The sequence below is a fragment of the Thamnophis sirtalis genome, unplaced genomic scaffold (assembly GCF_051295495.1).
Source record: "Thamnophis sirtalis isolate CommonGarterSnake01/CBP01778 unplaced genomic scaffold, rThaSir2_p1.2 scaffold_2, whole genome shotgun sequence".
Lineage (NCBI taxonomy): Eukaryota > Metazoa > Chordata > Lepidosauria > Squamata > Natricidae > Thamnophis > Thamnophis sirtalis.
The window spans coordinates 139,390,830-139,403,756 of record NW_028261382.1 but is presented as its reverse complement, the minus strand read 5'-3'; the positions used below and the strand labels follow the sequence as shown (position 1 = coordinate 139,403,756).

The window sequence follows — 12,927 nt, the reverse complement described above, 5'->3', positions numbered from 1 at the left end:
CCAATCTGACTCTAGGATGATAGAGAGTTGCGCACCTACCAGTTGTGCAACTATCGCCACAAAGTTGGAAGTTGAAAAGAGCTGCAGATAGATCAATGCAAATAAATATCTCCCAAATCCAAATTGCATGTTGTGCAGAAGAGCATTCCCTCATGCTGATTGGTTCTGACTTCCTGCTGAGAGACAGGGGAAGGTGAGGCACATTCAAGTGGAAAATGTTAAAATTTGCAGATGTATAAAAAGAACACTGATGCAACCATCATTGAACGACAAGCACTAGACATGTTTTCTCATGTGCAGGGCTGGAAAAGTTTGTTGCAGCCTTCAGGAAGACATTCCAAAGGATAGATGTCACAACAGAAAATAATCATCCAATTAAATGATATTCCTTTGTGTAATATCAAAAACTGATATTCCCAAAAATGCCTTCCTGCTTGAGATTACATCAGATCACAGCTCCCAAAGGGTCTCATGGTCCAGGACTCAGACTCAGATAAATCTGCCTCTGCTGAACCAAGTGGAATGTCAACTCAGCAGAATACCAAACCAGGAGTCATCTAAGGTTGATTACGGTAAGCACAAGGCACCATGAGAACAGTTAAAGCAGACTTAATTCTCATTTATTAAGCTGCTTGTTCTTCACTTAAAGATAAATGTTGGCATTGGCTAAAAGAATGGTTAATTCTAGGTTTATGAATTGAGTTTGTTCTCACTCCACCCTCTGAGGGAGGAGAATTTATTCATTTAAAAACCATATTTCATCAGCGTAAAATTGATCTTCCAAGCAAGCTGTTTGAAGGTGGTAATGATTGTGTATGCAGGTGAAATTCATCTCTTTTTTTCAATACCAGTGGGTCCCTTCTGTTTTTAATCAATAATGCTCTGATTGTTCATAAATTTACAACTTTTCTTTTAATGTTTTGACATTGACCTCAGTAGGATATTTCTATTGCAGAAAAGTTGGATAGTGAGAGGTTGTTAATGTATAAATTACTGTTTCATTCTGAAGGAAATTCAGTTGAATTAACTATTTTTATCACCTGTTCTAAATGACTTGGGGGGTCGGATGAAGAGTCTTAGAATCATTTTGCAAAAAGCTGAATATTATTACAAGACTTTGTGGCCATTCTGAGGTAGCTTTTCAAATATCTGTAGAATCTGAAATATTACTGTTATATTATTTCATCTATGAACAAAGCCAAGAAGAAAGGCTAATAGTGATACCAGCTATCAGAGTGTGCATGGAATAGTGTTATGCTATTGCTTCTATCTGTCTCATTCTGCTAGAAGTTCTTTGAGCAGGTTAGCTCACAGAAAACAAAGACAGGAAATATTTATTCATTATTAATATTTTTTAGAAAAATTATATTTATAATTCTGAATAATGAATTTATTACTCATTCTGTCAGTAAATCAGAGCATTTTCTTAATAATAGATTGCGAAAGATTGATAGATTGCGAGGCAAGATATTTCTTCACCCTGTTCTGCATTACTGTATAGTGGTATAAGGAAATCCTTAAATGAAGCATTTCTTACTGAACAGTTAAGGGAGTGGGTGCCTTTTTCCATACTTATACGGCTGCTTTGGCATCTGTTCTGCTGAATCCGTGCACATCATTTTTTCCCCTCGAACTCAATATACTCAGCAGCTATAGAATGTTTAGATTTATAACCAATGTTTTTTAAAAAAATCAGTTATATTAAATGGGAGTAAAACACTTGCTATGTTAGAGTAGCACAATGTTTTTATAAGCTCTGGGAGACTGCTTTGCTGTGCAACATCCCTGATATTTTAGCTGCAGTAGAACTACAAGAGTCGGATTTTGGAATTTATGGTGATGAAACTTTTGAAGCTAACTTGCCAACTGAAGATTAATGTCCTCAGACACAAACCTATTTTAGTGTTTGTTTCTATTAATTGAAGCTAACTTGCCTACTGAAGTTTAGTGTCCTCAGACAGAACTACCATCCCAAGGTGGCGCAGTGGTTAAATGCAGCACTGCAGGCTACTGCTAGATCAGCAGGTCAGCGGTTCAAATCTCACCGGCTCAGGGTTGACTCAGCCTTCCATCCTTCCGAGGTGGGTAAAATGAGGACCCAGATTGTTGGGGGCAATATGCTGACTCTCTGTAAACCGCTTAGAGAGGCCTGAAAGGCCTATGAAGCGGTATATAAGTCTAATGCTATTGCTATTGCTATTTTAATCGCATTCTGCCTTGGAGATGCCTGTCATAATGAAACAGGTTCTAGCAGAAGGGAACAGAAGGTGAGTTTCTTGCAAGAAGTCTACAATTGATCCCTTTCTAATAAAAATAAAGGAGGAGGTAGAAGCTCAGGGACAGAATGGACATCAGTCAGGAAGAAAGAGTTTCTATGACAGATTTTTAACAGAGGATTTCAAGATTCGTCTTGTATGCACAAAAACCCACAAGTTGTTTCAAAAATCAAGGACTCCCTTCTGAATAGACACCTTTGGCTGGTCAAACCTTTCTTTCTTGGTTGGTTAAAAAAACAAGTTTAATGTCAGCCTCTAATTATACTAGTAATATTTCATTAAAAGTACCAATAGTTTGATTGATTGTACTAAGATTTGATTTGTTTTATCATCTCAGCCCAATCTTCTCCATTAGGCTATATGAAAGCGTCATTACAATGTATTCAATGCTATTCTGATATTCTGCTCTTATCCGAAAGCTCAATATTGCAAATAGTAATTATATTAAAGAATGTTTGTATGGTTTTTTTCAGGACGAAAACATTTTTGGACTTTTATTCCTGTAGTCTGAGTTTAAACATGACTGCAGAAAATATTTACTATACCCCTGGAAAAGAATATTTCATCTGGCCAACTTACATTTTGGAAGAATGTGCAGGCTTTATGGTGTATCCCATAACAGTGTTAGTAATATTGATAATATTATATTATCCACTTATATTTGCATTTTCACTCTTCTATATCACTAATCTAATATATTATGTGTTAGAAAAAATTGGTAATTTGCCAGAAGATGGCAATAGCAAACAATGGGATATGCCAAAGAAAATTTACGCATGGATAACAGACTTCTTTGGAAAGATATTGCATGGTAAGTAGGATGTTCTTCATTAATTCTTTAAGGCAGAGATAAGGAATTTATTTTCACTCATAGACATAATTCTTGGGGCCAACCCTTAACTGCAGTCATTTGCATCTTGAATCTCATCAGAATGTAGTAGAAAATAAAGGGGAAACCGAGGCTGCATACTGCCAATTTATATAGAATTCACTTTTTAAAAATTGCTTCTACAATTAGTCAACAAACTCAATTTCTTTAGTCTAGTTCTGGTGACATTTTTGATTTGTTTCCTTAAAGACTTAGGTTCTTCGTATATACTTCCTGGAGGTTTTCAAAAATAAAAAGGTCAACCATTTGACTGAGATGTTATACGTTTCATGCTTTGGCCAGGGGTTGGAGTAGAAGACCTCCAAAGTCTCTTCTAGCCCTATGATTCTATGGTTCCATAATCTAGAAGACCTAATTTCTGGATTTTTGTCTACACTGCTTATGTGGTTGTTTCATCTTTAGTCTCATACATACATAATTTTAAAATAATAATAAGATCAACCCTATGTATACTGTAAAACTAACCATAAAATACCAGAAATATTTAGGTATAGTAGTATAGTCTTTATTGTTATTGTTCAAAATAAATACAATAAAATTGGTTTTAGACTCACTGGTGCAAAATTATAGTGGAAACGAAAAAAGAAAGAAAAAGAAAAAACTACTCGTACGTTTCCGCATGTGCATGGAGTGATTGTGGTTGTATTTAAAAGTCTGACAGCCTAAGGATAGAAACTATACTTAAACCTATTTGTTTGGCTGGCTATACTTTGATGTCCTCTGCCCGATAGTAGAAGTGCAAAGAGACACTGACCAGGATGTGAATCAGCTCTGAGTATCTTCCTTAGTCTGCTAAAGTAGTGAGACCTGGTGTTGTCATCCAGAGGGCAACCAATGGTTTCTTATGCCAAATTGATCACTCTCTGCAGTGCCTTCCTGTTCACAGCTGTTAAGCTAGATATATATACATCTTCATATCATTATATTCCTAAAAATTCAGAATTATAAAAATAAAAACAAATTAAAATAAATCAGAAATATTTCTGCTAATCCTTGCCTCTACCATGTACAATTTTTCCTGTGCCTTAATATTAAGCTCCAAATGTGCTTTTTTAATTTAAACATGTTTTTTCAAAATTGTAGTTAATTTGTTAAACATTACCATTAACTACACCTTTGGATAAAGCTGGAAGAAGCCATCTAAAGCCCATACATTCTATATATTTATAAGAATTTTGGAAAGTATCAACAGAATACCAAAATTGTCTTTTTAAAAATGATTTTTTTTAAATGGACAAAATTTTTAAAGACAAAAATATTTGTGGGTAAGGTTTGATGCCATTAAGTATCATGAATCTAAATAACTTATAGGAAACTAGGCCACATGTGCAGGATCACAAAAGCAGTAACATTAATTTCTCAAAAGATTTTTTTTTATTTTTTTAGGATTCAATGTGATGGTTCCAAAAAGCACATTTGATTTAAAATATTTAGCTTGATAAGAAAAATATGCCATATTTTTATGTGATCTTACATAGGAAACTCTTGTGACAAAAAAGTTGAAGCCATTTCATTGTTCTCCCAAAAACAGGTTATGAGATTTATGGACTAGAAAATTTACCCCAAGGACCAGCACTTCTTGTCTATTATCATGGAAACTTTCCAATCGATTATCACTGTTTTGTAATAAGGTTGTATAGACTCACTGGGAGATTCTGCTATTCTGTGATAGAGGATTTGATCTTGAGTTTACCAGGTAAAAAAATTACTATGTTTAGGCGGGTGGGTTTTTGGGGGGGAGTTAATAAATGGTATAGTATAAGTTTATTTATAGGCCGCCCTTTTCCCTGAGGGGACTCAGGGCGGCTTACAACTTATGTGGGAGGGGATACATACAATGACGTATAGAACATACATAATTAAAAATAGAGCAACATTCATCATTCGGGTGGGGACGGATTATAATCTTTAACCCCAGGCCTGACGGGATAGCCAGATCTTGAGGGCTGTGCGGAAGGTCTGAAGGGTGGTGAGGGTACGAATCTCCACGAGGAGATCGTTCCAAAGGGTCGGAGCTACTACTGAAAAAGCTCTCCTCCGCGTAGTTGCCAGTCGACACTGACTGGCAGATGGAACTCGGAGGAGGCCTAATCTGTGAGATCTTATAGGTCGCGAGGAGGTAATTGGCAGAAGGCGGTCTCTCAAGTACCCAGATCCACTACCATGAAGGGCTTTATGGGTGGTAAGTAGCACCTTAAAGTGCACCCGGAGACCAACAGGTAACCAGCGCAGCTCGCGGAGGATAGGTGTTATGTGGGCGAACCAAGGTGCACCCACAATCACTCGCGCGGCCGCATTCTGGACTAGCTGAAGTCGCCGGATGCTCTTCAAGGGCAGCCCCATGTAGAGCACGTTGCAATATTCCAGCCTAGAGGTCACAAGGGCACGAGTGACTGTTGTGAGAGCCTCCCAGTTCAGGTAGGGTCGCAACTGGCGCACCAGGCGAACCTGGGCAAATGCCCCCCTGGTCACAGCCGACAGATGGTAATCAAAGGTCAGCTGTGGGTCCAGAAGGACTCCCAAGTTGCGAACCCTGTCTGAGGGGTATAATATTTGGCCCCCCAGCCTGAGTGATGGAACACTAGCCAAATTATTGGGAGGAAAACACAAGAGCCACTCGGTCTTTTCCGGGTTGAGTACAAGCTTGTTAGCCCTCATCCAGTCCCTAACGGCTTCGAGACCCCGGTTCATCACATCCACCGCTTCATTGAGTTGGCACGGGGCGGACAGATACAGCTGCGTATCGTCCGCGTATTGGTGGTATCTTATCCCATGCCTCCGAATGATCTCGCCCAGCGGTTTCATGTAGATATTAAATAGTAGGGGGGACAAGACCGACCCCTGCGGCACCCCATATGTTAGGGGCCTAGGGGTCTATCTCTGCCCCCCAACCAACACCGACTGCGACCTGTCCGAGAGGTAGGAGGAGAACCACTGCAGAACAGTGCCTCCCACCCCCACCTCCCGCAGTCGTCGCAGAAGGATACCATGGTCGATGGTATCGAAAGCCGCCGAGAGGTCAAGGAGAACCAAGATGGAGGCATGGCCTCCATCCCTGGCTCTCCAGAGATCATCGGTCAATGCGACCAAAGCGGTTTCTGTGCTGTAACCAGGCCTGAAGCCGGACTGGAATGGGTCAAGGTAACTGGCTTCCTCCAAGGACCGCTGAAGCTGGGAGGCCACCACCTTCTCAACAACCTTCCCAACAAAGGGGAAGTTGGAGACTGGACGGTAATTGTTAAGAACGGCTGGATCCAAAGATGGTTTCTTCAGGAGGGGTCTCATCACCACCGCTTTAAGTGCGGCGGGGAAGTGCCCCTCCCGAAGGGAGGCGGTAACAACCGCCTGGATCCAGCCCCGTGTCACCTCACCGCTGTTGGCAACCAGCCAGGAGGGACACGGGTCCAGTACACAAGTGGAGGCACTCACAGCTCTCATGGCCTTGTCCACGTCCCCGGGGGCAACATCCTGAAACTCAACCCAGCGATGGTCTGCCAAATTATCCGCCTGTGCCTCGGCTGGGTCTGCAAAGGTGGAGTCCAAATCCGACCGAAACCGAGCAACTTTGTCCGCTAAGAACTGGACATAGTCTTCAGCCCTACCCTGCAAGGGGTCCCCTGTATCCCTCCTATTTAGGAGGGAACGGGTTATCCTAAACAGGGCGGCTGGGCGAGACTCAGCGGACGCAACCAAGGTGGCAATATACGATCTTTTTGCTGTCCTAAGTGCCCTGATGTACTCCTTGGTGCAAGTTGTTAAGAGTGCTCGGTTCGATTCGGATTTATCGGACCTCCATAGGTGCTCTAGGCGTCTCCTCCGGCGCTTCCTCTCCCGGAGCTCCTCGGTGAACCAAGGAGGCCTCCGGGATCCGCCACCGCGGAGTGGCCGTAGTGGCGCAATCCGGTCAAGGGACTCCGATGCTGCCAAGTGCCAGGCAGCAACCAGAGTCTCCACTGGACTGTGGGCGAGAGTATCAGGAATAACCCCAAGCTCCGTCTGGAACCTCAAGGGGTCCATAAGTCGCCTGGGGCGGAACCACCTGGTCGGTTCCTCCTCCCTACAGTGGGGGCTTGGTCTCCGGAAGTCAAGCCTCAGTAGGCAGTGGTCTGACCACGACAGGGGTATGATCTCATTACCCCTCAGACCAAGATCACAAGTCCACTGCTCCGAGAGGAATACGAGGTCGAGCATGTGACCCGCAGAGTGGGTTGGGCCCCGAATTACCTGGGTCAAGCCCATGGCTGTCATGGAAGCCATGAACTCCTGCGCCCCATCAGAGTGTTCACCGAGCGAAGGGAAATTGAAATCCCCCAGGACCATAAGCCTGGGGAACTCAATTGCTAGCTCAGCTACCGACTTAATAAAATTGATTCACTAGCGTGTGAAGTCCAGTTTTCCTTTCCAAGGTCTTATTTAGAGTTATGTTATTATGGAAATACATGTATTCTGTTTTCTTTTACAAGCAAGAACAGATGATTTCTTAGGTCTGCTTTTGCAGGACTAAAACGATTCATCTCCATTAATCGCTGTGATTGTTCTACAAGAGAAAGGTGTATAAACGTTCTGAAACAAGGGCACTTACTTGGAATTGCACCAGGAGGACTACGAGAGCAGAACTATGGAAATAACCAGTATAAAGTAATATGGGGAAAACGTAAAGGATTTGCTCAAATAGCTATAGATGCCAAAGTGGTAAGCCATTTGTCTTCATATTTTTTCCTAGTGGTCCTTTAAGTGGAATATGCATTTGCAAATGTTATCTATTTATTTTTAAGCTATTTGCTAATGCACAGGAGGGTGCATACAACCACAAATCAGATTTTCCAGACCAGGAAAAGAAAAATCTTATTTTTTTCAGTTCACATAATTCAAATTACTTTTTTTTAGTTTAGTTTAGTTAATAGTTTATGCTAAACTATTTAAGACAATGAAAGTATAAATGCATATATTATACATTATGTTGTCATGCATACAAATAGTATAACTACAAAAGTAGTGAAAATAAAAGTAATAATTAAAATAGGAAGGAAGGGTTGTGTTTCCTTTTGCTCTAGTAAAAAATTGCCTATCCAACCCTAAGCAATCCATACAATGCATCAACGATTAGATATTAAAGGCAGTACACAGGAAACAAACCTTATGACTTATCCATCTATGCCAAATTTGACTGTAATAAAAAGTATGCTGCTCTCGCCACATCTCCTGGAAAAAAAATGAAAAAAATAAAGTGATAAATAATGCAAGTATTATTTATACAAGTATATAATACAAGTATACATAAAATTAGAAATAAAGTCATTGCCCTATAAAACTTAAAAATTATGCTGCTCTCCTGCACTCCCCAGAAAAAAAATAAAAAAGAAAACCATTGATATATAAAATTTGGTGCAAAATTTGGTGGAATCAGGCAGTTAATTTGTGTTTTCTATGTTAATTCCTTTTATCAGATCTCAAACCAGGTGAGGTATTTCTGTATGTTTCTGTGTGTGTTTGATTGATTAGTGGGCATATCTATATCTGCCTGGTTCATATTCAAAAAAGTTCCATCTTTACCTTCCCTTACAAAAGTGATATTGGTGGAAGTTAGTTGGAAAATGGCTATGAGAGTGAATATGAAAACTGTTGAATTTAGTTTTTCAATTGATTGAAAATAAACCCATTTAGCAAATTTTAAATTTGAGATTACAAAGGTTTTCAATCCACAGGTCATACATCTCATTTAAAGTACACATCTGTGCTCTAGTAATCAACTTTCAAAGTTTTCTTTTAAGAATGAAATGTAAACATGACACTTTTTCAAGAGGCAACTGGACTTTCTGGATTTTCTTTGAAGATGTTTTGCTTCTCATCCAAGAAACTTCTTGGATGAGAAGCAAAATGTTTTCAAACATTTGGGCAATGATGACCTGGATGACAGAATCACTATAGATATGTAAATAGTACGCTTTTTTCCACACTGGAAGGTATAATTAATTTCAATTTCTTTCTTTAAATCAATTTTACAAAGTCTTAACATTTTAAAAAACTTTCAAAAGTGACTCTAAAAATCACAACTTTGCTGTATATTTTTTGGGGGGGATGCAAACAAATAAAGATCTCAGCAAGCTGGAAAAATATGTTTTTCTTTTTAAATGTATTAAAGATTAACTAATTCAGCAAATGGTAAACTTGATGTATTTTATGTCCAACCAATACATTTTATTCCTTTCACATATTATAACTAAAAGAAGCTCATTATTTGTTTCTTCTATTTCTTCTAGCCAATCATTCCTTTGTTTACACAAAATATTAGAGAAGGATATATGGCATATGCAAACATAAGTAAGTAAAACTTTATGTATTCTTGAGAATGTTATTTATTTAAGACTATAAATTTGTACCTCTGCATCTTTGCTTACCATGTTTAATTTGAATGAAAAATAGCTAAATCTGGGTTCCAAGTAAACTAAAAATATATTTGGGGTAGATTAATTTGGGATTATTTTTATTTTATTATTAGGAAAACTGTTTTAAGAGATGGTACATATTAGTTTTCATCTAGAATGTGAAAAGACTATATATGGTCTCTCTTCAGATATCTGTCTGTCTGTCTGTCTGTCTGTATGAATGTATGTCTTTCTGTCTGTCTGTCTTTCTGTCTATCTATCTATCTATTTTCTATCTATCTATTTATCTATCTATCTCTAGATATAGATTTACAAATCTACAGATATACAAACACATATACTGTATACATATACATACATATGTACATACTCCAGAACTCCAGAGCTTTGGTGGAAAAACTGATTTAATACATTTCCCATAACTGACGTGATGTCATGGGATTACAAGACATAGGGATGACCCAGAAATTATGGATATTCAGCAAAGTTATCCATATTCTGTAAATTAATGGGTAATTATCCTGGAAAGACTGCCTGTCTTGTCTGTTTATCTGTCTACTTATATTTGTGTGTCTATTTATATGTCAGGATTCTCCTAACTCTAATTTTTTCATAACTTTTTAATCTAAGTTGTATTTTACAAACTGTAAGGTTCCAAACATGATGGCTTATTTTCTTGTTTCTACACACTGCAAAAGCTTTCCATTAGTTGACTTCATTGCTGGCATTAATTATTGCATTTAAATATAGGCTCCCAACAAAGTCAAATATGAAACTCTTGGCAATCTACTTATATACATATCATATTTTCTAAAATTTGTACCCAGGACCAATGAGATGGTTTTATGAGAGAAACCGATGGTTCACCTTTCCATTGTATGGAATGTTTCCAGTTAAACTTATAACCCATATTGGAAAACCAATTCCATATGATCCAGATATAACTCCTGAAAAATTAGCTGAACAGGTAAGCGGATTTCTATTCTAAAGAGAATATTTCCATTCAAATTAAAACTTCCTTCTTTATGAAATTATAAATTCTATAATAACTATTTGCAGACAGTTATTGAAATAGACTAAGTATATATGCAGAAATATTGTTGAGTGTTTGGTACATAAATGTCAATGTAACATTATCATCCATTCATCCCTTACTGTTTAAACAGCGCTTATTCAAACTACACAATATGATTAACAGCATGTATAAATGAAAATATCCATCAAATATACTGTATATCACACTAAAGCTTCATCATGGAGGGTTCAACCTCTTCTTACCCAATAAGTTTATATTTTCAATTTATCCAATTATGGTTTATTCAGCAAACCACTGTTAGGAACAAATTAAATAAGAGGCATCAGCATGCATTCTGCTTTTTAATTATACAACTGGGTGCAGCAGCCAGTCTGGCCTAGGTCAGAACAAGAGGATGTAGAAGAAGGCTTGAACACCATCTCCAGCCATACAGCATAATTCCAACTCTTCTGCAAGGGCATTTCTAAGAAGGAGAAAGGGATGAAAGTTTGTGTTTTTACATGCAAAGGAGGAATATTCTATTTTATAGACATTGCTGCAACTGTTCAACTCCGTTTACCAGGGTCTTATTCTGGCCCACATGAACTTACTCTTGGTTACAGCATACAAAAAGAGACAGACATTTGTACACCATATTTTTAGAGATTTATAGGAAAATGTGATTTATCTGAATATGAATGGTATAACATGAGCAGGAAGAGAGAAAAAATCTTGCCGTAAGATGAAATCAAAGATAACATTGGTTTTCAAATGTACGTTAAAGACTCTGATGAAGAGCAAGTTAGAATTTTATATATGTGCTTAAATATGTGATGTGTTCTGTTAGAGTCCATATATTGTATATTTAGTTCCAGGATGTTTTCTCAATAGTCCCTGAACCATAAATCTAAATTAAATCAATTTTTTCCTCTTTTTTTTCTCCCATTCCATCCCACTCCACTGTTCCATGCCATTCCACTGCTCCAACAGACTCAAAGGGCAATAGAAGATTTACGGGACAAACACCAAAAAATCCCAGGAAACATATTGCATGCTCTTCGGCAACGCTTTGATGCACATGCCAAACATAAATAGTGATATAACATCAACAATCTTGTGGATACGATATGTGCATATGTAGCTAATATGTGTGTATGTGTAGTGCATGCGTTCCATCAGGCACTTTATAAAAGCAAAATGTCAGGGCAAGACTGAGATGGGGTGAAAACATTTATTTCTTCAATGTGTTTAAATCTCCAACACCAGATTAAATTACATACTAAGGTACCAAAAGTATTGTGTGATTCCCCCCCCCCCCAAACTCTTATGAATTACATTTGAGAAATCCTGATGAACAGGAGGATGACTGGATAACACCAACTGTTATTCTAATTTTCAAAAAGGAGAAAAAAGAAAACACAGTGCTTATTAGTCAAGATCTCACCTGGAAAAACAGCACGTCTCTGGTGATTGGAAAGGCTAACAGAGACTTCATTTCCTTAGAGTCCTGCAAAAAAATCAGGTGGAACAACAGCTGATAATCTCTTTCTATCGGTCCACCATAGAAAGTGTCCTCACATACTGCATTACAGTATGGTACGCAGCAGCGGACAGGAAGGTGCTGCAGAGAGTGATCAATTTGGCACAAGAAACCATTGGTTGCCCTCTAACACCACTGGATGACATCACCACATCTCACTGCTTTAGCAGAGTAAGGAAGATACTCAGAGATGATTCACACCCTGGTCAGTGTCTCTTCGCACGTCTACCATTCTAGCCACCTGAACAAATAGGTTTAAAGATAGTTTCTATCCTTGGGCTGTCAGACTTTTAAATACAACCACAATCACTGCATGCACATGCTAGCTTTTTTTCTCTATTTCTTTTTTTTTCATTTCTGCCCTAATTTTGCACCAGTGAGGTTAAAACCAATTTTGTTTTATTTAAGTACAGTGACAATAAAGATTATACTTAGATATGAAGCATGTTTTAACACATTTACAGATATTTCAAGACTGGGTAGGATAATTCATACCTAGAAAACATAAAACGAATTCACTAAAAATTAATAGGGTACAGAAATAGCAGGAAATGAAAATTTAGCTCATATTAATGCAACTGTATGCAATCAGAAATAATTCAGTTGTCTCAGAATAGAGCTATGAAATACCTAGACCAGTAATAATACTTTAAAGGGGGTGGGAATTGTAGTTCAACAGACTCAGACACAACAGAAAGCAAATACAATTTTAAGCTGCTTTAACAGAGATAAAGTTTCTAAATTGCAGGAAGTAGATTTCCTCTTTGATCCTCAATTGTTACTGTAAAAGTAAAGATTTCCCTCGCACATATGTGCTAGTT

The 12,927-nt window shown here is 38.2% G+C and overlaps 1 protein-coding gene across 1 annotated transcript; it reads left to right on the top strand.

Moving 5' to 3' along the window:
• Positions 1-2,763: 2,763 nt before the first annotated feature.
• On the top strand, positions 2,764-11,661 carry LOC148049200 (DGAT1/2-independent enzyme synthesizing storage lipids-like). Its single transcript, XM_087707051.1, has 6 exons — positions 2,764-3,087; positions 4,697-4,861; positions 7,664-7,857; positions 9,426-9,486; positions 10,379-10,518; positions 11,557-11,661. Exons 1-6 carry the CDS (start codon positions 2,796-2,798, stop codon positions 11,659-11,661), a joined length of 957 nt encoding a protein of 318 aa, XP_087563177.1. The 5' UTR covers positions 2,764-2,795.
• The last annotated feature ends 1,266 nt before the right edge of the window (positions 11,662-12,927 follow it).

Excerpts from the sequence above, each read along its gene's own strand:
- LOC148049200 (XM_087707051.1), top strand. The coding sequence starts at position 2,796 with ATGACTGCAGAAAATATTTACTATACCCCTGGAAAAGAATATTTCATC. Across the intron at positions 7,858-9,425 it reads TAGCTATAGATGCCAAAGTG|CCAATCATTCCTTTGTTTAC; the intron begins GTAAGCCATTTG and ends TATTTCTTCTAG. Across the intron at positions 10,519-11,556 it reads CTGAAAAATTAGCTGAACAG|ACTCAAAGGGCAATAGAAGA; the intron begins GTAAGCGGATTT and ends CTGCTCCAACAG.